Source organism: Brachyhypopomus gauderio, chromosome 4 (genome assembly GCF_052324685.1).
Source record: "Brachyhypopomus gauderio isolate BG-103 chromosome 4, BGAUD_0.2, whole genome shotgun sequence".
Classification (NCBI taxonomy): Eukaryota; Metazoa; Chordata; class Actinopteri; order Gymnotiformes; family Hypopomidae; genus Brachyhypopomus; species Brachyhypopomus gauderio.
In genome coordinates this window covers 13,180,663-13,207,733 of record NC_135214.1, presented here as the reverse complement: position 1 = coordinate 13,207,733, position 27,071 = coordinate 13,180,663, and the positions used below count along the sequence as shown (strand labels likewise).

General features: G+C 48.1%; 1 protein-coding gene and 1 long non-coding RNA gene across 3 annotated transcripts in view; one reads left to right on the top strand and one right to left on the bottom strand.

Moving 5' to 3' along the window:
* Positions 1-3,078: 3,078 nt before the first annotated feature.
* On the bottom strand, positions 3,079-4,792 carry LOC143512238 (uncharacterized). The gene is made up of 3 exons (XR_013130399.1): positions 4,554-4,792; positions 3,780-3,861; positions 3,079-3,656 (listed from the first exon to the last, which is right to left on the bottom strand). It is a non-coding gene; the product is annotated as an uncharacterized LOC143512238 (long non-coding RNA).
* cwc22 (CWC22 spliceosome associated protein) overlaps positions 3,957-27,071 on the top strand; it is a 35,650-nt gene continuing 12,535 nt past the window's right edge. The window contains exons 1-15 of one of the 2 annotated variants that reach the window (XM_077002325.1): positions 3,957-4,133; positions 8,113-8,218; positions 10,411-10,625; positions 10,872-10,927; positions 11,129-11,173; positions 11,495-11,755; positions 12,149-12,277; positions 12,773-12,941; positions 13,260-13,313; positions 13,598-13,733; positions 14,654-14,860; positions 16,140-16,202; positions 16,357-16,461; positions 19,480-19,564; positions 23,467-23,527. In XM_077002325.1, coding sequence (XP_076858440.1) covers positions 4,074-4,133; positions 8,113-8,218; positions 10,411-10,625; positions 10,872-10,927; positions 11,129-11,173; positions 11,495-11,755; positions 12,149-12,277; positions 12,773-12,941; positions 13,260-13,313; positions 13,598-13,733; positions 14,654-14,860; positions 16,140-16,202; positions 16,357-16,461; positions 19,480-19,564; positions 23,467-23,527 — 1,752 coding nt within the window. In that variant the 5' untranslated portion in view covers positions 3,957-4,073. Of the gene's footprint in view, positions 4,134-8,112; positions 8,219-10,410; positions 10,626-10,871; positions 10,928-11,128; positions 11,199-11,452; positions 11,756-12,148; positions 12,278-12,772; positions 12,942-13,259; positions 13,314-13,597; positions 13,734-14,653; positions 14,861-16,139; positions 16,203-16,356; positions 16,462-19,479; positions 19,565-23,466; positions 23,528-27,071 lie in introns of those variants that run through there. The other variant, XM_077002324.1, reaches the window with a different exon arrangement.

Sequence of the window (27,071 nt, the reverse complement as noted above, 5' to 3'; positions counted from 1 at the left end):
CATGTTTTATGTCACTAAGATTGTTTCACTTGTAGCATCACAACATAACATCATCATAAACACCCATCACAGACGTCGTAACCCAGACAGAAGGTACAGGACAGTCAGCAGATCTGTGTTTAGGGCGGGGTCCTTTTAAAGGCAGGGTGACCACTGAGAGACGGACCTGCTGGCCTCCTGGACCGTGCTGGGTCTTCGGTGCATGCGGCGTGCTGAATGTCTTCGGTCTGGAGCGCTGCCTGTTATATCACAGTGCTACATCAGTGGATCAGAATGACACCATTCATTAGTGCTCTGACCTTTCTCCTGTGTTCTCCTTACTCAGGGTCTGAAAGGACATTTATCATACTCTCAGCGCTTTGTGTGTGTGTGTGTGTGTGTGTGTGTGTGTGTGTGTGTGTGTGTGTGTGTGTGTGTGTGTGTGTGTGTGTGTGTGTGTGTGTGTGTTAGTTATGCCTCTGCTTTCCATAATCACCAAGTGCAGTGTGATAGTGTGTTAGTCTTTATCTACTTACAGGTACTATATACATTGTTCCTCTCTCATAAATTCCTACTCCTTTGTCTGTCACAAGATCCAAAGTAGTTTCCAGCAAAATTAATCTCAATTGCATTTTAATTTATTGAATCTACAAAACAAATAATTTGGTAAATGCTGATTTTACTGAATGTCACCTAATAAACATGTATGACTTACTCGTTTATGATTTTTAATATAGATCTGTCTTGCAAGTTTAATGACATAACAATTATTCTTCCCTACATTTACAAAAATTAATTTAGCTATAGAGCATTTGATTACTATCACGTGGTAAGATTACCAATCTATCTGTGTGTGTGTCTGTCTGTACAGCTTTTTGTGTATTTTTTAAATTACCACTTTGTTTTTAGACTATTTCCAAGACTGCTATAGAATGCACTTTTTCTGTGGACCAGTAGATGGCAGTATTGTCTTTTGAATGTTCCCCATTCCTGTTGCACCACGCTCATTCCTGCTCCATGTTCCTTTGAGGCAGATTCTATATAATGTAATGATTAGATTATCTTGTTTAGCGGATTTGCTCTTCAAATCCACTTGTTCATAAAGCACACATTTCCATGTTTCTGAGTTTGTCTGTTTGGTGTTTGATAGTTTTGCTCAGTGTCGTTGGTACCTAGATTATATACATTTCTTTTAGACTTGTCCCGGCTCTGATGAATCATCTGAACTAATTAGTTATCAGGTAAATCCTGATTTATAAAGCATGAGATCAACCAGTTCTTTAAAACAGGTCAGTGGTGCATCTCACCTTCCACTGGCATGTACAAACAGCACAACATACTTTTAATAAAAGGTTTTTTTTCAGTATGGCAGCTTCAGTCACTGTGAGACCGTTTGCTCTTTGGTCACAGCAAATACACCTTCTGAACTGACGGAGACAGGAAACGCCATTATAGAAGACAACATCTTTGGAAATGTCTAGTCTGTTAGCATCTCCGCTGAGGCCAGAAGTGACACTGTTGGAAAGGTCAGACTGAAGGTGCTACGGTAACACGGTGTCCAGGAGAAGCACTTATGTGCTTACAGTGACCGTACAGTGAACAGTACAACATTGTCATAGTGACATTCAGCACAAGTGTGTCTAACACTCTTAGTTCAGTGGTATGTGTTGTACTGTTTAGGATGCATTCTGTGGATGACAAAGCATTTTTGTAAGTAGTTTTGCATAAGAGGGTCTGCTAAAGGCAGAACTGTAAATGTAAATCTGTGTACATTTGCTATGGCTTTAGAAAATATTTACTTCCAAAGTGAAATAGGCTACATGTAAGTCATAAAGCTCATGTTATGTCTTCTGGGATAAAGCATATAATGTAATGTAAATGTAACAGGCCAGAACCAAACAAACCACCCCATAGCTTTATATACCTGAATGATACTGTGGACTGAGAAACAGCAGAAGACATGATGGAAATCTCAATGGTCACAGAGCTCCTGTCACTGTTGGATTAACGGGCCAGAGTCTGTGTGCTGTTGTCGTGGAGTATGATGTACCAGCTGGGATTACCTGTACAAAGCCATACAACAGAGGATCTTCACATCTTAGGAGCTCATCTTCGATGATGACAGGAGTTTGACTTCAGATGATTTACTCCAGTGTGGTCATCCTCGATGTGAGCAGCACAGCGGCAACAGGCAGTGTGGGGCCCACTACTCACGCTGATGGAGCCTGCTCCACCCGCCTTAACCCAACTGAGGAATTTAACTTTTTATGGAGGTGAAAAGTTTTCCGACGGCTGTACGTGCACTCCTGTGACCACATCAGCTGTCATGGATGCGCTGCGTGAGGATGTCGGAACCGACGGCAGCGGAGTCCGAACTAGACGGACAAGATGCTCGGAAAGTGTCTTCCCCCGCTACACTGCAAGGGACGCTGTTCGCTGCAGCGTGGGCGAGGGTTTGTTTTCTGACAGGGATGTCAGGAGGTGTAGATAGACATGAATTCCTTAGACAGCGCTGTGTGTGCACATCTTCCTAAGCGCTGTTTCCGATGTTTCTAATTTTGTGTTTTTTTCCTTTGTGCTGTGGAGTGTTGCAAACCAGCACTGCCTTTATTTTCTGGTTCTCATTGAAGTGGTCTGTCCACAGTTGACAGCTCTAGCAGTCAGATACACCCTGTCCACTCTCTGCAGTCTCCTACATCCTATAACGTGTAACTGCTTTGAAACTGATATATGCACACAGAAAATGCAGCTGTGTGTATTTTCAGTAACTGCCATCAAAAGTTCATCCATCAGAAAATTAGACTACACTGTCATTCTGACAACCTGGTTCAGCATTCCGACTGTCTTGATCATGAACGGGTACACACGGACCTCTCATTCTGAAGGCACCGACATGATCGTTGACATATTTGCTGTTTGCGCGAACACTTACTGGGGAGACCGCAAACTCCCAACAAATATATGAGTATATTACGGGACCGTGCGAGAGGACAGCTGTCCTCGGTCCAGCCCAAAGACATGCTACACATTCAGAACTCTGAACTCGCACAAGCAGCGGATCAAATATTTATTACTGTTGTTAAACCGCAAATCGTAAATCTTTGGACGGAGTTGCACATATTTCTTCTCACTTGGTGACCAGCCACCGTGTAGATGTTTGTCGTGTCGTGACGGGTCGTGTATCAGCAGTCGGTGCACGGGCCGTTTGTCGGTTAACGAGCCCGACCCGTTAGTGCCTCCCGGGGCAGCGTGGGCCGGTGTTCATCTGCTGGGTTTTAATAAAATCAACGCTTTTTGTTTCTAAAATCCACCACATGATTGCAAAATATTAAAATGACTATACAAAATAGAAACATGGTTCATGTGAATAATGTCATTTTTGTGAGAAAATACTTATTTAAATCTTGCTAATCAAAGAGAATAATAAATGACCTAATGTCATTGGTTACTTCGTGTGTAACGTTTATTCAGTGGATAGATGATTTAAGGTCCTTTAGATGGCTGTTCGGGAGCTCTGGACGGTTCCGTTCGTGCCAGGTGTGGAGAAAGCAAAACGGACCGTGTCCCGTCAACAGAGCGCCAGTAAGATTCAGTCAGGGCCCGTGTCTTTCTTTAGAGCGAGTCACCTAGTGGGTTTTGCAACGCGGTGTGCACAGATATCTTCGTATCAGCCTCCTCTGTCATACACACACGGAGGAAAAACAACAAAAAAACGTGATAGTTTATGTTATGGTTACGCAGTGCATTTTAGAAGATTGGGTCTAGTGGTCTGCAGAGTTCTGTTTGAGCCCACTGTATACCTCCAGTCCGCAAACGTTTATTCTGGATGCTTTTACTGTGTAAGACTGATTCCTGGTTCAAATCAGGTGTGTTGAATCCTCTCTGGGAAGATAAAGCAGAGAAACCTGCAATGATGAATTTACTTTCATAAAACAACAGGAAGTACCGACGCTGTGTGAGATTCTCCAAAAGCAACACACTAAAATAAAGTTTGCCATAGTGGGCAGGCGAGGCAGCGCATCCCTGCGGACGGACGTCTCGCGTTTGTCTCGCGTGGGCACCCGTAGTACCACACGCGGAAGAGGACGGGAAACATGGCGGCGGACTCCAGCAAATCTGAAATCGCGGTTTTGAATCCCGCTTCAAACGACGAGGTACGACGTCCGTGAACCGCGAATCCTCTCAGCACGAGTCTGACTAACGCGACGTACAGCGGCGCGGATGCGTCGGTCGGCGGCGAGGAACGTTTGTAACGGCGGCGAGTGGCGGGGTTGGCTCACAAAGCCCCTCCGCCGCACGCGGGAACGCTGACTGCGCCGCGCGAGCTCCGAGGCGCGAGCTCCGTTGGTGCGCTCGCGCGGGTTCTACGCCGACGTCACCCGCTCCGTCGTTAGTGGTAACGTTACTCGGACGTGGTGAGGAGCGCTGAGCGTCTACACGCGTCTTCCCGCCCGTTAGCCGAGGTAGTGTTGTTAGCTAGCGGTGTGGACCCAAACACACACGAGTCGGTGAGTGAGTCGGTGGGTTAGCTGCTAACTATGTGGAACTGGCGAACAAGCTACACATCCGGTTACCGTTCGAGTAAAGACCCGGTCACACGACGTTCGTCGGTGTGTGTGAGGTGCCGGGTCGAGCCGGCCATGATTTAACCAGCCTTGACGCTCGGAGAGGTTCGCTGCTGGTTCCTCGCGGTTCGGTGTCGCCCATCATCCGCCGTCAGATCCGCTCCGAGAAAACCAAACGCAACCGTTTCTGCGCTTCATTCTCGGCATACACACACAGTCAAACGTGGCCTGCACGCCAGAGCTGCATGTTAAACGGGAGACCACAGATGATGATATTCAGCATGTTGTACATGATTGTGTTTGGTAGGACAGGGTGTGGTGGGGCGTGTGTGTGTGGTGGGGTGTGGTAGGACAGGGTGTGGTGGGGCGTGTGGGTGTGGTAGGACAGGGTGTGGTGGGGCGTGTGTGTGTGGTAGGACAGGGTGTGGTGGGGCGTGTGTGTGTGGTAGGACAGGGTGTGGTGGGGCGTGTGTGTGTGGTAGGACAGGGTGTGGTGGGGCGTGTGTGTGTGGTAGGACAGGGTGGGGTGGGTTTCTCTGTTCACTTATGCTGTTACTGGGATAAAGACGCCAGCTGTGTTTTTAACAGTTGTGCAGAATCATGCAAAACTTTTGTGATTCAAGTTTGAGAGTTTGCAGTAGACTTGACAATGATATAATGGGCTTTTTAAAAGTTTGTCTCCTGGGAAAGTTTTGAGAAGTCTAAATCAGGCATGAAAATCTGTCACCTTTCAGCGAAATTTGCCGTTTTGAAGTTGACACAGTGGCACAATCTCCGCCCAGAACCATCATAGAGTCCAAACTGTGTTTCAGTCATACGAACGTTCTTCATTCATGTTGTGGTCATTCATTTCATTCATTTACTGCTAAGCGGGACGAGAAGCAGGACACAGTGCTGTCTACACCGGGGACAAGGTGGAAGAGTGGACATGTCCCAGTGGATTTAATTGGGTGATTAATGGTTTCAATAGTTTTCATATTTTGCGGTTAAACAAAGTTACTGCCGTTCGCTACAGCTTGCGTTGAACACTGTCGGAGCTAGCCACAAGCTCTTGTGATAAATGGGTAGATAGACAGGCCTCTTAAGTTCGCGTCAACCCTGTGTAGTTAACGGTGACATAAAATAAGAAACAAGATTTTTTTTTCTAGTGTCTCTGTAGTTGTAACTGGTGAATCCAGGGACATGTGAGGAGAACATTCGTGCCAGGGCTTAAATGTTGAAGATGAAGTTGTAAACTCTGTCATTTGATAGTCTACCCTGTGCTTTAGCCCATGTTAGAAACCTTCTGTGACAAAATAAAAACCCTGGTATTTTTTTTACACTCATTTTCGCCGCTGATGTTATTTACAGAGGTGTCAATTCCAGGTTCAGAAAGTAAAAGTCCTCACCGGGATTTTGCTCAAGCTTGCTAGATTTTCAAATTAGTGCAATCCAAGTAAAATTAATGGAAGCCTGAGCAAAATCCTGGTGAGGACTTTAACTTTCGGAACCTGGAATTGACACCTCTGATTATTTATTGGTTTATTAAGACGTAATGGTTTTGACTGAGCCATCTGGAATGGCGAAAGCGGCTTCTCACGTTTACGGATCTGGCTCCATACATTGACAAGACAGGTTAATTTTTTTCAGCGCGATATTATCGTGAGAAGTCAACAGGGAAGAGCGTGTCACAAAATGCTCGTCAAAGCTACTATGCTGTTATTATTTTTAGTCGCTGCTGTAGCTTCTGTCACCGTTTTGCTACATTCACAAACATAGTAATCTACTAGTTACTCTCTTCTCCTGGATCGTTCACTAGCGTCCCCGCGGGTCTAAAGTGAGAAGTAAACTAATCCACACTCCATTCTGATGGATTATTCTTGTTACTCGCACCTCTCAAAGTTACTTTTTTTAATCTCAGAATCTGACAGTGTCTGAATGTCATGTCTGACATGTATTATGTTTAGTGTCCCTATGTTCAATGGTTCAATTATTGTTCACTTGTTAATAAAATATGGACAGCACAAGATGCATGTGATGTGTGTGTGGCACCTGCAGAACCCTGAAAAACAATGCGAGTGATCAAAGCTGGTTGTATATAGGGTGGGCACTTTTCAGTATTGCTTAAATGTAGGTATTTTTACTATATTTTTACTATAAATATATATTTTACTATATTTGGCATCACCTGTCACCAGCAGCCACAACCCCCCCCCCCCCCCCCCCCCCCCCCCATTTCCATATCCCTATGCCGTCACCTGTCACCGTACCAAATAAACTCATTCTGACCCGATTGTGAGGGGTTTGTCTTGAAGCTTCCCTGCACCCTCCATGTGATCAGAACACATCTGGCCCACACTGATGACTCATTCAGGACAGTGAGTGAGCCCACACTCTCCACCTGCACACCTACATACCAGTCTGCTGCTGTTTCCCACGCTGCACTGTGAACGGGTCCGGCCAGCACAGCTGTGAAGTCGTTTCCAAACACGTTTTGCTGCCAGGACTAAAACGCCTTTTCCAGTTCAGTACCATAGCACAGATTTCACCTCTCCAGTCTGCAAGCTCATTACGTCCTGCCAAAATCCATACCCTGAATACCCTGGACGTGTGGATGAATGTCTGGTCATTTCTGGGAGGTTTCGTTAGCATTTGGACGTCCAGTCAGAAATGATTCAGTGTGCATGTGAGCAGTCTTCCCACTCTAGGAGAGGAGAGGTTGACACCAGCTGGAGGGACAGAGCTGTCAGTCACACACACACACACACACACACCCAGGCTCCGGATAAAGTGCTTACCTGCTTCTTGGTCTGGCTCTTTGTGCCATTTTTAGCGATGTGCAGGTTCAGGAGCTATTAATAATTCTCCCCATGCGTGCGGGATGCTGGGCACCCAGGCGCCTCGGTGAGGAGATGAGGCAGCTTTCTCTCATCAGCCGGCTTGCTGAAGTGCTGAATAACACGGGGCTCTGAACACGGCTCCGTCCCCCCTGGTGCCACAAACACCTGAGATTGGGCTTTAGCAGTGGATGCAGCTCCTGAAGGCATTTCAGTTTTGCAGAGAAATACAAATCCGTTGCTGCTGTTTGTTGACCCCCCCCCCCCCCCCCCCCCCCCAAGCTCTTGGAGCCCGGTCCACCCACATGTGCGCGGCTGCCGGTACAGAGGCTGGGCCCACACACGGGCCCCACACACGGGCCCACGCGTCTGCTGCTCGCGGGGATCCATCCAAACAGCAGATTGAATTCTGATTGAAACTGAACTGCGTGCGGGCGCCATCGGCGTCCCTGTAGAAATCAGGCTAGACCTTTCTGCACGGCCGGCCGCTGGGGCCCGGGGGCAGTCTGACTGGGCCTCGTTCTTTCTGAGAGTCGGGTTCGGTTCCAATCAGCAGAGGACCACCCCGTAGACACGCCAGTCCTGCGACCCACCACACAGGCCCCGAGTCATCACGGCCAGCTACCTGTTGTTCGCCTCCTGCGCTGCCTCTACAGGACACACACGACAGATAACAGTGTTTTCTTCTGTCCCTCACGTTCTTTTCTCCTCTCTTTCTCTCGCTGTCTCATTTTGATTTCTCTGTCCTCTAGTCCCAGGACTCCAGACCAGGTGGGACACAATGTCCCGAGACCAGCAGAGACTCCAGTTCTTCTGAGGAAGGAGAGAGTTGCCAACCCAAGCAGAACAAGACTCCAGGTAAGACACACTCGTCCTCCGTGGGCCGCAGTCCCACCTCAAATCACATGATATTCTCGCAGATGGGATTAATTTCCTCCGTGTTGGGGGACATTGGTGCAGTTTCAGGTCATCCGTAGCGATTCTTTCCAGCGGCTAGCTGCTGTGTCTCGGTCATACATGGGGCTGGTAATGCAGGTCTGCTGGGACCTCAACAACACACTGGGTTTAGTATCTGCACAGACAGGACAGAAGGAGAACCTGACTACTCCTCATCTCCTCATCTCCATCAAGGAATCAGACTCGGTGGGGCTTATCAGACTGATCACTCTGCCTGTGCTCTCTCCAGCCTCAGAGGGGCAGCATTGCTTCAGAGAATCAGACTCAGGGGGGGCTTATCAGACTGATCACATGGTCTGCGCTCTCTCCAGCGTGTTGCTTCAGTAACAATTGCTGGCTTTGCTCCATGTAGTTGCTCCCTGAATCCGTTATCGGTTCTGCCCAGTCGCTGTGAATCTGCGCTGAGCGGCAGAACGAAGACACCCCCCCCCCCCCACACCCCCCCACCCTCACTTCCGAACCTCCACCCGAGGACCCTCACTTGTTCAACCGCGTTCAACCAGTCAGCCGATACCATCTGCCCATGGCCAGCCTGCATGTTATTACACATTTCTGTGTGTGTGTGTGTGTTGTGTATGTACATCTGTGCTCGTGTGACTGCATGTGTGACTGTGTGTGTGTGAATTTGCTCGCACAGGCGCGTCTGCTCATCATTCCAAATTAAATGGTGATCGAGGTTCAGTTTCACCACTGTCTTTCACAAAACGCTAATGCCGTAAAAATGAAAACGGGTATTTTGGAAATGGAGGTTTTGTTGTAATGGGAGTGTGTAGAGTGCTGCCTGTGTGAAAACCCCTCTGCTCTAATGGGAGTGTGTAGAGTGCTGCCTGTGTGAAAACCCCTCTGCTCTAATGGGAGTGTTTGGAAGTCCATCCACTTTTGGCTTGAGCTTTGAGAGCCACCATCACAGCAGGAGACATTAGCAAAGGAGGAAACGATGGGTCCCAGCTCACCGTTTTCATCACTAATTGTGTTTTTAACACCACTGTAGGCCACACTGGCTCTCTGCCCTCCATGTTGTGATCTGCTGACTCTGAGATGTCATAAAACAGTACGACCTGTTTTCTCCTACAACAGAGGATCGCAGATGTATGTCGCCCGAATACTGCCGAACGCCTTTGGCCACGCCCACAGACTCTGTCTCCGCCTCCGTTCTGGTTCATTACTGTGGCTCATGTGCGGGTGGTGGTCGTCCCTTTAGCGTGCGGAGAGCCGGCTGGACGTCTTTGTCAGAGTGAGCCTGGAAGCGTCTCTGTGTTCAGTTGGTACCCGCCTGCCTTTGTGGGCGTGGCCTATGGGGGTCGGAGGGTGTGGTCATGAGCCTGCCCCTCTCTTCTGTGGGGTAGCTTTGCCCTTTATCAGCTTTTCTCAGAGCCTCAGTGTTCCCCAGATTCACGGTCTTGTTCCTGAGCGTCTGCGGCTGCTCCTCCAGCGTGTGTACCCTCAAGGTGGCTCAGACCAACCGTGTCGGTTCACTTTTAAGGTGGTCTAGAGCGTAGCCTTATGAACCGTCTTGCTACGCAACAGCTTGCTACCTTAAGTTGAATCTGAGCTTTCCAGCTCATTTATTCTCACAGCCTGCTGTACCCCCCCCTCCTTTCCTGGGCATCGTGCTGTGGAATCTGTGGTGTGTTATGCTGCCGCCCCCCCCCGCGGTAGCCGAGATAGAGTTGGTGCTTGGTGAGATTACAGGTTTATTATAAATGAGCTCTTCAGTGGAACATTAAGTAACTTTGTTCTTTTTTTTAATTGTGAATGAACGTCTGCTCACTGCAGTGAGACACACAGCCTCTACACATTAAGGCCCCACTAATTGGTGTATGCAGATTCGTAGCTTAACCCGTATGTGTACGAGTGTGTTCTCAGCATATTAATCTCCCCCAGATGGAGGCGATGTTTGAACCCCCTTCTCTACAGTACGTAAACACAGTGTAAAGACACTGTTGGCTTTTATTGCGTCTTGTTTGTGTCCTTTTATGTTTGATCATTAATTTAGAAGGAGGCTCCTTCCATGCTGCAGTGGTTATTTTCTCATCTCTTTCACTGTTTCTTTCTCTCGCTCTCCCCCTCCCTCTCTCTTCCCTCCCTCCCAGAGAGAGAGAGTGGTGGTGTTTCGGCAGACCGAGGCTGCAGTGGATCGGTTCCTGATGTGGGTGTGTCTGGAGAGGGCAGCCCGGGAGAGCCCGGTCTGAGGAGTGGGTCTGGACCCGACGCCCCCCGCGAGCCCAGCGACTCTGAGAGCAGCAGCGAGGAAGACAGCGACGACGGCACCTCCCACAGGATGAAGAGCAGCGTAGCACACATCAGGGTCTGTAGCACTTCAGTAAAGCAGACAGCCAGAATTTCCCCTGCTGAGATGTCCGTATTGCTGTATACATAAACACAAGGCTCTATTTAGGCAGTTAAGACAGGTGACGTGAGTCTTAAACCTGGATCCACCTGTTTCCATCTCTTCATATTGATTTCAGCTCTTGTTGTTGTGAGACTTCACACACACACACACACACACACACACACACACACACTTCACTGATGTTTGTCATTTTGGTTCCAGAGGGGTTCCCACGATGACAGCAGCAGGGCGAGGTGGAGAAGTCCCTCCACAGACGGGTAGGCACAGGCCGTGTCTCAGATGTGTCTCTGTGTTGATCTGTCTGGTGGTCTCTGTGTTGGTCTCTGTTTTGATCTCTATCTCTCTCCCTTTCTCTCGTACTCTCTCTCTCTCTCTCTCTCTCTCTCTCTCTCTCTCTCTCTCTCTCTCTCTCTCTCTCTCTCTCTCCCTCTCTCTCCCTCTCTCTCTCTCTCTCTCAGGAACAGAGGAGAGTCCCGTTCTCGTTCCAGGTCCCGCTCCCCCCCGTGGTCGGTCAGACTGGCGGCGCAGGTGGGGTGGTGTCCTGTCCTAGCTGGACTTTACTTTGGCTTCAAATCGTTTAGATGCTTATTATTCTTTATTTGAAGTTCTTTGTTGTTTTATTATGATGATCTATACAATTACCACCATCGGTTATGATTTGTGACTCTGTTATCATCATATTACTTCCTCCCTCTCCCTCTTTTACTTCCTCCCTCTCCCTCTTACTTCCTCCCTTTCTCTCTTTTACTTCCTCCCTTTCTCTCTTTTACTTCCTCCTGCAGGTCCAGAGAACGAGACGTTGAGCGTGCCGAACGCCGCTCCAGCCGTGAGCGAGACCGCAGCCGTGAGCGGGACCGCAGCCGTGAGCGGGACCGCAGCAGGGGTGAGCGCAGGTCCAGTCGGGACCGGGACCGGAGGAGGGGGCGGTCCGCTTCCCCACCGCCAGCCGAGAAGCCCCCTGCTGACGAGCCCCCCACCAAGAAGAAGAAGGAGGAGCTGGACCCCATCCTGATGCGCTCGGGCGGAGCCTACATCCCCCCCGCCAGGCTGCGCATGATGCAGGCCCAGATCAGTGACAAAAGCAGGTCAGTGGGCGTGGCCCTTAGACCACTCCCACTAAATGTTGCTTCTCCCACACAACGGTTCCTCGAAGCATCTCAACTACAGCTACCTGGTGACTTTTAATGAAAACATGTGGGATCATGTGATACATGTGATCACGCATGTACCCGTGACTCGGGATGTACACGCAATCATTCCAGAGAGATTTAATGTCGAGTCTTATGTGGGTCTGTAATCCATCTTCTGAAACATCACAAACTCCTCTATCTGGAAATCTGAGAAAGGGCTCGAGTCTGATGAATGATTCCCTCTTAACCTTTTCTTAACTCACGTGTGTGTTTTGGAGCAGCTCTTGGTAGATCAGTACTGGACCTTCATACGTTCTGAAGTGCTTTGTTTCTCCTTGTCTGATGTAGCCTGGCGTTCCAGAGGATGAGCTGGGAAGCCCTGAAGAAGTCCATCAACGGTCTCGTCAACAAGGTGAACGTGTCCAACATCGGCAACATCATCCAGGAGCTTCTGCAGGAGAACATCGTGAGGGGCAGGTGAGCCACGCAAGCTCCTCCATCACCCACCCACACCCACGTGGACCTCTGGCTCTCAAGCATCTCATTGAACACATGCTGGCAGATAGCAAGTCTGTGTACCAGAGCAGAACTCTCCTTCCTAACGGTGCTATCCTACCTAACACTACGTAACATTACAAAAAATAATAAAGAAATATGTCAGTGAGATTAACTGGCAGTTTTTTGGTTGTGAAGATACATTTCCATTAGCCCACTCTATTCCAGTGTACTTTAAGGTGACAAGTGAATCTGATTTTATGAATTGTCTCATTTATTTCTCATGCAGTGATTCATGTGAGTAGGAAGTCTTTATGGATCTGGGTAGTAATGTAATGTTATATGGGTGGAACACAGCTGAATGTCTTTTGGCTGCAGAACAAGCAAATCTTTATCTTGTGAGTAGCAGGATGCTGTTGCTTGGGCAGGTGTGTTGCCCGGGGCAGCTGTTGTCATGGTCTCCCGTGTGTATTTCAGGGGTCTGCTGGCCCGATCCGTGCTCCAGGCCCAAAGTGCCTCGCCCATCTTCACGCACGTCTACTCCGCCCTGGTGGCCATCATCAACTCAAAGTTCCCTCAGATCGGAGAGCTCATCCTGAAGAGACTCATCCTCAACTTCCGCAAGGGCTACCGTAGGAACGACAAGGTCAGAGGTCACGGCGTGGTCGAGGCTGCGTGATGCTCCGCCTTCTTACTCTGGTTTCGCCTCGGAAGCTTTCTGCAAAAAAGGGGAATTACGGATTAATACCCAGTGCTTCATTTTCAGATTGAACCCTCAACCTAAAACTGTTCTAAAGATGCTTCTAGGTCTGATATAAATCTCTATACCATTTCCACTAAAAGATCCTTTCTTTAAGCATGAAGAGCTTCAGGTTGAGGTGCGTCCTCTGGAGGTGTTGTGGGTTCTCGACCTGCTCCTACAGGAGGAGCTGCTACTCATGTTCTCGTCTTCTCTGTGTTCCAGCAACAATGCCTCACAGCCTCCAAGTTCGTGGCCCACCTCATCAATCAGAATGTGGTATGAGTTTGTGCTTCTCCACCTCAAACAGAAATGACGTGTACTTGAATAATCAGTTGACCATGGGTGGCCTCTCTGTGTAAGTTTCTTTAGTGTGGGAAGATATTTCAGGCAGCCATCTGGGTCGTGTGAGATTAACAGGCTTTGATTTTATACTACAACAGCTTTAATGTTGTACAATAGACCACAGCGTTTAGTGAGGCAGTTCAGAAGCGAGTCTTAATCTGTGGGATAATTCTGCTGGTCTTTGTTATTGATGTGCGTGTGCATCTGTTTGTCTGCAGGCTCATGAAGTTCTGTGTTTGGAGATGCTGACCCTCTTGCTGGAGCGGCCCACAGATGACAGTGTTGAGGTGGCTATCAGCTTCCTAAAGGAGTGTGGCCTCAAACTCACCGAGGTCTCCCCCCGGGGCATCAATGGTACCTGAAAATCACGTTTGTCTTCCTACATTTATTTAGCAATCTGCCTATCCTCTGAGAGATTTGTGGAAAGACTTTTGTCATGGTCCAGAAATGACGACAAGGCCTGAGTGAGGTACACTCACATTTCTGCTCTTTCTTGCGTCTAAACAAGGCAGTTTGACCATGGCACCTTCAGCGTGGTGCTAACTGAGCTTCGGTTAGGGTGTCTCCATGAGACCGAGGCGTGCTGGGTGTATGTTGAGAGGAGGAGGAGCTTGGTGTCATTCATTTTCAGCGTTATAGCATCATATATTGCATCATTTACAGTCTGAGGCTTCTGCTGTGTAACTGCCTCAGTATGTCGTCTGAATGGACATTAAAGTGGTGATGGTGAAATAACCGTCTTGCTAAAAGCTCTATTATATAGCTCATAGTGGCTTTGTCCACTGTTTGGGTATGTCCACTAGTAAGGACATTCTCGTGAATTTATTATATAGTTTTTGTGTTTTATTTCTTCCCATTATTGCGTGTTTGTATTGGTAGGATCCATTCGTTGCCCATGGTTCGCTCTCTGATGATCTGTGTTCACACTGTCATGGTGTGAAACATGGTTGGGTTGGTGGGGGTGGCTGTCATGTGTTTGGTCATATTCTGCTGACATGAACATACAAATTGTGTGATTTTTTTAAGGAGGACGTGTATTTTGCTTTAGAAACGAGCATTTTTTTGTTTTGATGACTCTCATTGCTTTGTTAGGGGTGGACTGGTGTCATTTTAGTGTCAGAGCTGAAAGCAGCTAGACTTTTCTTACTGTCTGTCTTCCTGATGTGGGACATCAGGTCAGAGGGCCAAAGTTTACGACTCTGTTCTATACTGTAATATGTTGCATGTAAATTTATAAATGTACGTTTAGGTTTTTTCTGTTTTGTTTTTAACAGCCATCTTTGAGCGTCTGAGGAACATTCTTCACGAGTCTGAGATTGACAAGCGTGTGCAGTACATGATCGAGGTGATGTTCGCTATCAGGAAGGACGGCTTCAAAGATCACCCCGTCATACCCGAGGGCCTGGATCTGGTGGAGGAGGAGGATCAGTTCACTCACATGCTCCCCCTAGAGGACGAGTACAACACGGAGGACCTGCTGAGTAAGGAGGCCCTTGCCGGTTCCACCTCCCTCAGCCCTGCACAACCCTGCATGTCCGACCCAGTCTGCTGGCTGCTCTGCTCAGACACACTCCCTGGACCTGACCATCAGCGCTTGAGTTGTTTCAGGGAATAACTGAGTTGTGTGTTTCAGCTGAAACCCCAAACTGTGTTGATCCGGCCCAACTCAAAGCGAGGTTTTTAGTGCCTGATTATGTTGGGTGCAGGTGTGTGTTCGGCGGTGCAGGTGTGTGTTCGGCTGGGCAGCTTGGTTCTTTTGGGTCTGGATCAGGTTCTGAGCAGCATGATAATTTCAGAAGATCTCCCGTGTTAATGTATATATTCACATTATTCTCAACTTATTGGTCATGTTGAGTTATGAATCAGGGTTCGAATGGTTCCTCTAGACACTTGATTACCAAAATTCATCGATGTACATCAATGCATCTATAGGTAATCGTGTCTTGTGAGAAATATGTGCAAAACATCCATGAAGCCAGAGTGACATTGTGTTGGTGGGAGGAGATGATGATGGAGTCAGAAGTGACTGTTTTTGAGTGATTTCTTGAATCATTACCTAGTGATTTGAGAGGCTGTGAACAAGCTCTCAGAATCCAGTATTATTATTATTATTTTTTTTTGCTTAATGGATACAGTACTGGCTCACATGATCTTTTACTGCAGCTCTGTTCTGAATTGTGCTGTATGATTGTGTTAGTTGGTCATTATCTTGATCCAGCACATCTAATCAACTCCTCATTTAATGAGCTGGACGAGTAGCCAAGTGTGCTACATCAGTGCAATCGCCATGGTGATCTGTATCCGGGCAGACTGGAGCACCCGGAGCCAGATCTCCTGGACCTGGACCGCCTGGCGTCCTCGTTCCCAGCTAAAGGCTGCCAGTGGTTGCCAGTCCACAACCTCCCTGTCTAGCCTGCAGGTCACTGGGCTGTGAGCAACAGAACAGGGTATCGGGCTCAGAGCAGAACCTCCACTCTGCAGAACTGGAAGGTCTTTTACTCTGACATTTATGCCTCTGTAAACATTTATTTACTTGGATGGGAGGGATTTGGAGACTTTTGGACTTAACGGGAAGACGGCACACACAGTCCTTCAGGCCTTGGGGATGAATGAGAACTGGCACTGTGACATTAAGGGTTTTTAGGAATCACACCCATCACACAGAGCTCTTCTTTACTGCTGCAGCAGTAAAGAGGTGCCAACGAATACTCAACAGAAACTTTTGCTTTTGTGTATTTATTTAATCTTTTTTTTTAACAGACGTCTTCAAGATGGATACAGACTTCCTAGAAAACGAAGAAAAATACAAGGCAATTAGAAAAGGTAAGTGGGACTGACCCTGTCAGACTGGAGAGATGTTCTTACACTCCGCTTGAAAAGCCCTGTGAGAAACTCGAGAACCTTTATTGGACTAAAGAGGGAAATGGAAGTGTTAAGAGATTCAGGTGGACCTCTGACCTTCTGCTGACCTTCACAGAGATCCTGGATGAAGGAAGCAGTGACTCTGGTGATGACGCGGAAGGGAGCGGTGAGGAAGAGGAAGAGGATGAAGATAACGAGGAAGACGGAGAAGCTGAAGACGGTAATTGTAGTCCTCAACGATCTGGTTTAGAGTTTCCTCTTGATGTTCACGTGGGTTGGTTTCTCTGAGTTGGTCCGTTTATCACGAGTGGTGGGAAATTAACTTTTATTTGAATTATAAACAGCCATATACGTGGATCTGAGAAGAAATAAAACAGTTTTTTTTTTTTTTCCGTTTAGGAAAACAGTATTTTAACTGTAATATCTACTCACTGCCTTTAGGCTCTGATGTGTAGTCAGTGACTTGATTATTAACAGCAGAGTGGAAGATTAACAAATTGTGTGTGAATGCTGTAGTTCAAATCCTCTGCGAGTGTGTGCGCGTTGGAGCTGTATTAAAACTTCATTAGAAGACGCCACACTTCCTCTAGTAATCCAGCTGGTGTGTCTCCCCCTGGGGGTTTGGAGCACATGGGGAGGTGTGCACAGGCCCAGCAGGACTCTCCTGGCATCATGCTGCATTGCACTGCCCAGTCCTGCATCTGGGAGCACGTCCGTCTGGACAGCAGAGCTTGTCTCTACATGCAGCCTGCCCTTCTTTTAATAATCCAGACTCTTCATTCACTGGATATGAGAAAGATGTCACAGGGTGGACTAAAAAGAGGAATAAATTAAGGAATAAACAACATACAAATGTCTTGGGGCTGTTAAGTAAACGCAGATGTGAGCGTCCTTGCGAGCACACACCTAAATCACAGTGGGACGAGTAAACAGACACGCCAAGGCTGTTAAGAGAATCTTCAAATCGATTCGGGAAGATGTGGTCAATGCTGAGAACAGCAGCGTGTGAGTGGGGCGGTTGTGAGTGGGGCGGTTGTGATGATGCTCTTGTTCTCGGGCATGCCCCAATCCTCCGTGCTTTGGCTCTGTAAGATAGTGAGGGAGGTCTTTGGTAGGTTAGGAAAAGGAGTGTCATCCAGGAGTGTGTATATTACTGTCAGCTATTGAGAAGGTCGAGGACCTCGGATATATTTCTGAATGCAATTTTGCAAACATTTCTTATATGGTTTTAAATGCTAAAAATATCAATCAGTTTTTTACTCGTTTTTTCCCCAGATATGTTTCTCAGGTCATCATTTCCAATAAGAAATAGGTTTTGTTTTTATTTAGCTGCCAAAAAATAAAAATTGTGACCCACCTTCAACTATGCTATCCTGTAGACAATCACAGAAGGTGCTGGTGGGTATAGACATGCAGATGTGCTTTGAGTGCATTTAGATGGGAGGAAATGTATTAATTGTTCTCACAAATGGGAACACGTACAGATGAAATAATGCTTACCCCAGGATCAAACTTGGAACATAATATTTATGGTTTCAGAACCAATTTAACCCAGAGACGCTATCTCAGAGGTGTAGCTGATCGTGTCTTCTACTCAGATCCGTGATAGTTTTCTAGAAAAGATTCTAACCCAGTTGGTAATTTAGGAGGGAGACTTGATCTTGCCTAGCCTATCTATCTGTCTATCTATCGAATATCTAAAGCTTAAAATAGCTTTAGATTAAACCACAACGTTTTTTTTTTAAAAACAGACATATCAGGTACTCCTATGAACCTACTGAAATGTGAAATGCTGTAGACTATAAACTATAGTATCACAATTCTCAGCCAAGGTACAGGAAAGTAGATTTTATCCAATTGCCTCCTTAGATTGAGAAGCTGCAATGTGCACTCTGCCCTGTCGGTGGAATAGTGCCCCAGTTCTCCCAGAGAGTTGAGTGGCCATGGGAGTTGACCGCTCCAGTGGACATGTGCCTGGTGGATCTGGAGAAGGCATTTGACCTTGAATCCAGAGGTGTTCAGTGAGAGGACAGCGCCTGTGAATAGCAGCTGTTGTAACCTTGGCTAACGATAGCTGTTTAGTACGTGAAGAAGGACAAATGCTTGAAACATCCGTATTAATGAAACCTTTGCTTTTAAGTTGATAATGTGTACAGTCGCTGTCTGGCTGATGAAAGCAGTTTATTGATTTGGAAGCTAGCAGACATCTTATTTAGCTAGTTAGCTCATGCCAACCATTAATGTATCGGAGAAGGCAGTGGTTATGTAATGGGGCAATGCGATTATGTAAGCTAGATTACAAACATGAAACCGTAAAACTTTAGTTATCTAATGTTAACTAATTTAAACCGGAAGGTTCCATCGCTGCTATTAGTGGATGATTATACCCTCCTAATGTACTCATATAGAGGTCTTCCAGAAACATATGTCTTCCAGTGTGAAGCCGTCATCTTGTGGATCATCACCTCACAAGTGTGAGGCTGTGGTGATCGTCCAGAGTGATGCGCTCCATCTAGGCAAAGACTGAGAGTCTCCTCAAAGTGGAGATGAATGATCTGAGGACCTTGGTCACAAGTGATATGATGAAGAGAGATCAAACATTTGTCAGGTGCAGAGGCTGCAGTAATGCGCTCACTGTACCAGACTGTAGCACTGAATACAGTGCTGAGCTGTGAAGAAACACTCGATCTATGTTTAACCCACCCCAACATGGTCATAGGTGTCCTGGGTTATGATCTCTGCCAGCTAATGGAGACACCCCCAGGAGGAGCTGGAGGAGGTGGCGGAGGACGCACACCAGGGATTCTCTGATAGCTTCACCGTGTCCAGGGCCCTGAGGTGGCCTGAGGAGAAGAACCTGAACCTGCTGTGTTCTGCTCCTTCAGTGTAAATCTGATCACTGAGCTACAGCAGCACAATCGCTTTTGCAGCCCTGAATCGGGATTTCTGAAGTCGCTTAAGGCGACACGTGTGCGGACTGCTCATACCCAGAGACGTTCGCCTCGGGCAGGTTGTGTCGGGATCATCGCCACACTCATCTCCCCAGGCCGAGCTGCGTTAATCGCTCCGTCGGGGAAGGGCCCCCCCCCCGCAGGGGTAAAAATAACCCTGCAGTAGGAACAGATGCCTTTGACCTCTGGAGAGGAGAGGGCAGGATGGCACGGCTCGCGTTCCCTGAACGCCCGCGCTGGTCCTGTGGTCATTCACCGCCTGTCTCCTCTCTGCCCTCTTTATTTAGATCAGGCCAAAGTCACCATTTTTGACCAGACGGAGGTGAACTTGGTTTCATTCCGCCGCACCATTTATCTGGCCATCCAGTCAAGGTGAGTACACACACACACACACACACACACACACACACACACACACACACACAATCTCTCTCTCTTACACACAGGTACTCAGACACATGGCCCATTACCATGCTTGCTGAGGAAATGAGAACGATTTGTAACCAGAAATAGTGGGTGGTGGTGGTTGGCGGTTGGTGCTGGAGTGTGTGTGCTATACATAGAGGTGGAGCAGACTGTGGGTGGGGGTCCTGCAGCGTTGGTTAGATCAGCACCCAACTGGGACAGGAAGAGTGAGGACAGGAATGACACCACGTTTGCTTTCCAGGACCGGACGAGACCGGGCTGCTGTCCCCGTGCCCTGAACGACCTTAGCTAATTCAGTTCTGGCACTGGGATAAAATCACATGTTGATATCATGAAGCTTGGGGGGGCAGCTGTAGTGAAATGGTGGAGGAGAGAATAGAGCTGATCTGATCTACCCAACCTGTGTGTGTGTGTGTGTGTGCCCGTGTGTGTGCGCGCGCGTTTTGACTGCGCTGGACTCAGCCCCAGGCAGCAGATGTGTCCTGCTTTTGCTCGTCCTCTGGTGCAGAGCTGTGCTGTGAGAGCGTAGAGTGTGAAGCCTCTGAATGCTCCGCCCCCCCCCCCCCCCCCCCCCCAGGGCCTTCTGTGTGATCACATGACCTCGGCGCCGACAGACCCATCTCCCTCCTTGAGAGCTCTGTAGAGAACAGCAAGCCCACGGCAGCCGATCCACCTTCATTTAACCTGCTGCTTGAAGTTGGGCACTTTGTACTAACGCCGCGTCACACCCACCCAGTGCTTTCAGACCAACACACTCGCCCAGGAAGTCACACCATCACAGGCGGAGCTGTAAATCTTTAATTGCCTGTGGGGTCTGCTGGTCTCTTTAGGCTGTAGAGAGAACAGGGGGGGGTTCTGGTCACTGCTGGATCTGACTCATCTGCGCTGACCCCCCTCGGCCCTTTGAGTGAGCTCACTGAGGCTGTGTCCCAATGGCAGCTGGACACCAGTGCCCCACCACACGGCCAAGCGCACGAGTGTGGCAGCGTGTACCGCCCGCTCGAGAGCCACACACACATCCAGATCTGGAACACAAGAGCTCTTTGATTTGGTGATTCAGGGTTTTCAGGATTTGACCCTCTTCTCCTGAGTACTTAAGACTTAATATTCTGAATAGAGAAATGTCTTGGAGCTGATAAAATTTAGATTTTTGACCTGCTACAGCTCGAAGTAGAACACAAAATAAATATTTGGATCGTTAGGGAAGTAATTGAGCTGCTACTGATGTAGCAAAACACTATTAGTTTTATTCAAATTCCATAATGAGTTTGATTAAAATTATGTAATGTGTTTGATTTAATGTGTTTGATTTAATTGTGTAAATTAATTGTTTAAATTTTGTAATTATTGACTCATTTTAGGCATTGGGGCTTCAGACTTCACACACACAGACGCACGCGCACACACACACACACACACAGTCAAGCGGACGTAGCCACTCCTCCCAGTAGCAGTTGGTCCTGGCGTCTGGGCCCCAGTATTACGCCACAGGAGAAAAGTGCTGTACTGCGTCGCCACTCGGAAATGAGATTAGAACAGTGCCAGAACACGACCTGCGCTGGGCTTGCTCTGTTAAGCCTGGTTTATACTTGACGCGCCGCGAGCGAAAATGACGTAATCGCGGCGCGAGGTCGTGCACCTCTCGAATTTTGTAACTTCGCGCGTGTGCCGCGCTTCTGCGCGATGGACAAAGTCATGTTTGCCGGGTTCATACACCTTTATAAGGTGGAATTAAAGCAGTTGTACGTCACTTTAAAGGTCCATTTCAATATTTCCCTGCACGTTAAACTTAAGTTAAATATTTAAACATATACTCGAAATGAATCGAAATAATTCGCTTTTTTTATCACATTATTTTCAAAACGCCCAATCTTAACGTCTTCACGTTCTCTCATGTTTCGTCCTGGAATTACAAGAGGCTCGTATTTGTTAACGTATCGTTTCGGACAACACTGCAAAGCCATATTTATGTTTGATGCCTGGTGTATATATACGGTCTCTGGTCAGGTAAAAATGTTCTTTCACCGGTTTTGCAGGGGTTTTTTATTCTCCACTGCCACCTATCGCCACCTATCGTATCGGAGAACACTGCAGTGACGCTCGCGACGCTTGCGAAAGTATAAACGCCTACACCGCTCGCGCAGGGTCGCGCGCTACGGTCGCTCGCGAAAGTATAAACCAGGCTTTATGGGTTCAGCTCTACAGAAGATGCTGTCAGTTGTTGCTGCGCCTGTCTTGTCTAACCCCCCCCCACCCCCCACCCCCCACCGCAGTAAGCCCCCCCTGACCGGATAGCGAGATGTTGTCATGCCGACCATGATCACTGGATGATGATGCATCTACATGTCTTGGTGAAGAATGCACAGGGTGCATAAGGTGGTGATATCTCACCCCCCCCCCCCCCCCCCCCCCCCCCCCCCCCCCGTGAGAGAGACGGGCTGGTGTGTGGACGGTGAGGGAGACAGGCTGGTGTGTGGACGGTGAGGGAGACGGGCTGGTTGTGTGGACGGTGAGGGAGACGGGCTGGTTGTGTGGACGGTGAGGGAGACGGGCTGGTTGTGTGGACGGTGAGGGAGACGGGCTGGTTGTGTGGACGGTGAGGGAGACGGGCTGGTTGTGTGGACGGTGAGGGAGACGGGCTGGTGTGTGGACGGTGAGGGAGACAGGCTGGTTGTGTGCCAGACCAACACATCACTGCAGAACTGACAAAGACCAGGACACTTATTTTTGCCCTGTGGTGATGAAAATAAGCACATAATGAATATTTAAATGTATGTAAATTGTAGAATTAGGAGACTGCCTGGACATTGGTCACCTCAGGCTATAAATTAACCAAAGACAAATATGCCGTTAAGTTAAAATAGTTTTTATTTGCTCTTTAATTCTCAAACTGAAATTATTCTGAACTGGCGTATGTGGTCTGCTACACACAGCTGTGTGTGTGTGTGTGTGTGTGTGTGTGTGAGTGTGAATGAGACAGAAAGAGAGAGAGAGACGGAAAGAGAGAGACAGAGAATGACACTGTGTGCATGACACACCGATGCTGAATTCCGACAGTGTGTGTGAGGAAGATGAGGGTTTGACACATGGAGGTCATTTGTCTGAAGGCCTCTTGCACCTCAGGGGTCCTGCTGTTAGCGGAGCAGAAGATACCTGTGGGTAGATGAGCCTGGATTCATTCTGGCTGACCATGTTTAAAAAGGTTTAAAACGCTGGCTAAATGCCCCATCAAACTCCGCATGTAGCCCCAATCCCCCGATACCCCACAGTGCAGCAGTGTGTTTGGGAGCAGGAGGTTCGGCTAGATTCATGTGTTTCTCGTCTTTGCTTTGCTCTTCTATTTATTCATGTATTTATTTGCCTACTATTTGGGCCCTTTTAGTAGCAGTGATTAGAGCAGAACTTTTTCACTCTTGTACGTTTCGCCCACCCAGCCTAATGAATATTCTAATAAATATTCCACTGAATATTCGAATGCACAGATCGTTCATGTTGGAGTTTGATATTTGTCACCCTCTGTGAAGAAATGTTATTGGACTTTGGCAGTAATACCCCGTGATTCATATTTCATACACATTTCACGGCATTGGGCCCACATGAGATATTAAATATGTGCATTTTAAATGAGGTTGATTTCCAGTTCACTTATGACAAATGATCATTTATTTATTTTTTATTTTTAGCTTTTGTAGCAGCTAATGGGTTTTTTGGCCATTTTAAGGGGTGGAGTGCACGGTGACTATCACAAATGAGCAGCGCTGTGATGCAGGACGTCTCTGTGTTAAGTGCTAACGCCCTCTGCAGTGTGTGTCCGCCATACTAATGGTGCTGTCTTGTGTTCTTTACAGCTTGGACTTCGAGGAGTGTGCTCACAAACTGATCAAGATGGACTTCCCAGAGAACCAGACGGTACGTGAGCAACAGAGCTAGCCACGCCTCCCCCTCTAGGACACGCCCCTCAGGCCCGCCCTCCTAAACCCCGCCCTCCTGGCTGTTTATGGTATCCTTTTGGATTAGCCTAAATAATCTTCTCCCTCCGAGGTTTTCTTTTCTCCCATTTTTCTTTTTTGCCCTCTTTGCCGCAACCTCCCAAACTTTGTATACGTAACACTACTTATGGGAAAGTAGAATTATGAAAACATAGAAAACACCCCCCTGGACCACTAGCAAACATGGAGGTGGGTGGAGCTTGTTGCCATAGCTATAGAACGAGAAGTAACTCACTGTTGTGCTGTACTGTTACTGATGTGGATAACAATCTACAACGTACACGGAAAACAATTCTGAACAAAACACTGAGGTTTGAAATGACTGTAGTTCAGTCACTTAACCTTACATGAGAAGTGTATTTTGAGTTAATAACATTACATTTACTAAATTACTTTACTGAGTGATTGTGATGAAATTTTGAAGTGCATTTTGGGTTATGATATGTTCGGAAGTCTCCTATCCTATAAACTCCTTCCCTCGCGGGAAACGTCTTCTGCTAGCAGCTTGTCCGGCCCTTTGGAGAATCGGATTTTGGTGTGGAGGGCGGGGCTCCCTGGAGGCGGAGTGGAGAGGGGAAGTGTGGGAGGGGCTTTCTGTTCCAGAATTGGAACCAAGAGTATGTAGCCATTTGGGAAACATTTGTCATGTTAATAACCTTGATCTGTATATTCGTGGTTGCATATTTAGCTCCTGTGGGTCCGAGTCCCCCCCCCCCCCCCCCCCCCCCCCCCCCCCCAGTGTGTTTAGTCTTATTGGTCAGAGTCCTTGAGGGTTCAGGCTGAATGTACAGTTCTTTCAGCTCACCCTTGACTATCAACGTCTTGTGTGTGTGTGCGTGTGTGTTTCCTGCTCTCTGTCTGTGGTTAATCAGGGAGTGTGACCTTTAGCGAGGGCCGGATGTCATCATGGTCTCTGGCTCCTTCCCCTGGACTCTGTTGATAGCAGCTCATTTAAACAAAGTGCCCTGTATTGTGAACATAGATGAGCAGATACAGAGCTTATCTAAATGAAAGCAAGTTAGGAGTGTGTGTGTGTGTGTGTGTGTGTGTGTGTGTGTGTGTGTGTGTGTGTGTGTGTGTGTGTGTGTACATTCCTTCAATGTCGTACAAAATAGTGCATGTGGTAATAGTGTTGTGCGTTGTCAGCGTTGGTTTGGGTTGGTTGGGTGAGGTGTTGAGAAGTAGTGGATGCTGGGAGAATGCTGTGTGAGCGTGTGTGAGCAGAGATGCCTGCACGTGTTCTGGAGAAAGCAGTCTCTCCCCTGATCTCTGTATGTTTGGGTCACTCTGCAGAATGTGGACACAGGGACTTGTTTGATAGTGTTGTGTAAGTTCACCATTAGGGGAGCTTGAATAACATGTTGGCATATTACAAACAGCTTGTGGAGTGCTCAGACGTGTGTGTGTGTGTGTGTGTGTGTGTGTGTGTGTGTGTGTGTGTGTGTGTGTGTGTGTGTGTGTGTGTGTGTGTGTGTGTGTGTGTGTGTGTGTGTGTGTGTGTGTGTGTGTGTGTGTGTGTGCGCGCGCGTGCGTGTGTGTGTCAGAGAGAGGGTATGTAAGAGAACTCTGGACAGAAGCATTATTGTCCTTTTGTCCATCTCCGTGACAGTGTGTGGTGTCGTAGACCCAGTGTGTGTCATCACCAAGGTCATAAAATGACATCACCTCTGTGACCTCTGCTGCACACTGGACGAGCACGTGTCCAGAGCAAAGCCTCATTCTCGTTGTAAAGTCTGTGCTGACAGTGATATTTAGAGCTAAATCAGGCTTCATGCAGCAAGCCAAGCCACAAACGCTGCAGCTGAAATATCTGGATCTTCATGAGCAAGTAAAGGCAGACAGCTAAACTTGTCCAGAAACACAAACTAAGCAGACAAGAGAGCTAAATAGTACAGCTATAAATACACGTGAGGCTCGCCTGGCCTCTCCAGGAGAGTGTGTGTGTGTGTGTGTGTGTGTGTGTGTGTGTGTGTGTGTGTGTGTGTGTGTGTGTGTGTGTGTGTGTGTGTGTGTGTGTGTGTGTGTGTGTGTGTGTGTGTGTGTGTGTGTGTGCGTGTGTGTGTGCGCGAGTGTGTGTGCGTGTGTGCGCGAGTGTGTGTGTGTGCGCGAGTGTGTGTGTGTGCGCGAGTGTGTGTGTGTGCGCGAGTGTGTGTGTGTGTGCGAGTGTGTGTGAGCGAGTGCCAGTGTCTCAGTGGCGTTCCACACAAGGCTGTCCATGTTGGCAGACTGCGGGGCTGTGTGGAGCGACCAGGACCCTGTGCGTCATCCGTCACACCTGAGTGTCCCAGTGCAGTGTCTTCGTGTTCTACACCCCCCCCAGCCATCCTCTAACTACACCGCCCTTATTCCTACAACATTCACACATCCTTCTCGCAGCAAATGAAGAAAAAATCAAGTACATCCATTTAGAAATATGTTTACAGTTTGAGAAACACACGCCCAGACGAGGGAACAGGAAATGGAGTGTGTGAGGCAGTCGTGGCCATCTAAGGACCGGTCCTATCTGGGGACCAGCCCTTGGGATCGGTGTGAAATGTGGCAGGAGGGGGCGGAGCTGGTTGGCATGTGAGCGGGTCATCTCTGCTCTGTCATTAGAGGCGGTGTGTCAAGAGCCTCTCTCTCCGAACACATCTCACACGCTCTCATGGTGTCAGTGTTCTCACAGTAAAGGGTGCGCTAGCCAAACCAGTGGAGATCTTTCACATGTGGTGCTTAAACTGCATGGAAGTGTATTGTAGATGCCCTTTTAGTACTTGCTGTTTTGTGTGTGTGTGTGTGTGTGTGTGTGTGTGTGTGTGTGTGTGTGTGTCTGGGACACAGAGCTGCACTCAGGCCCGTTTCAGCTTTCGGATCCTAATAGCCTGTTTAGTAAACATTTAAAGTTAATCACCATCATCAAACTTGGGGGATTATTTGTACTGCCTCAGAGTTTGTGCTGGAGAAGAGGTCAGTTTGGACAGACAGGGGTGGGGGGGGGGGGGGGGGGGGGGGGGGGGGTTGGCTTGTTGTTTTTGATAATGCTATCTCTCTCACACACACACACACATCACACATCCAGTGGACTCTGCCTACCCCATGCATTAGAACCGATGGAGCGTATGTTGAGGGTCTCTGTGTTTTGAGCATCTGAGTGTTCTGGTAGGTTCGTGTCCATGACCAGATCTGCAGGTCCCCACTCATGTGTGCAGTGGAGTGGGAGTGGAGTCCTCGTGTGTGCAGAAGCTGCTGTGTTTCTCCGTGGGATTCTCCGTGTTGGTTGGTTCAGTTCAGCCATTACTTTTCTGACCTGAGACGGTTCTCGTTTTTGAAGGCTAAAGGTTAAAGACTCTGACATGGTGCTGCTGCAGTGTGAGGTCATGAACTTTCACCCCGTAACCCGCCGTACTCCCCGGGGCCAGCCCCTCCCCCGGCGCACGCACGAGGCCCTCACGTAGCTCGGCTGAACAAGATGATTTTGTGTTCAG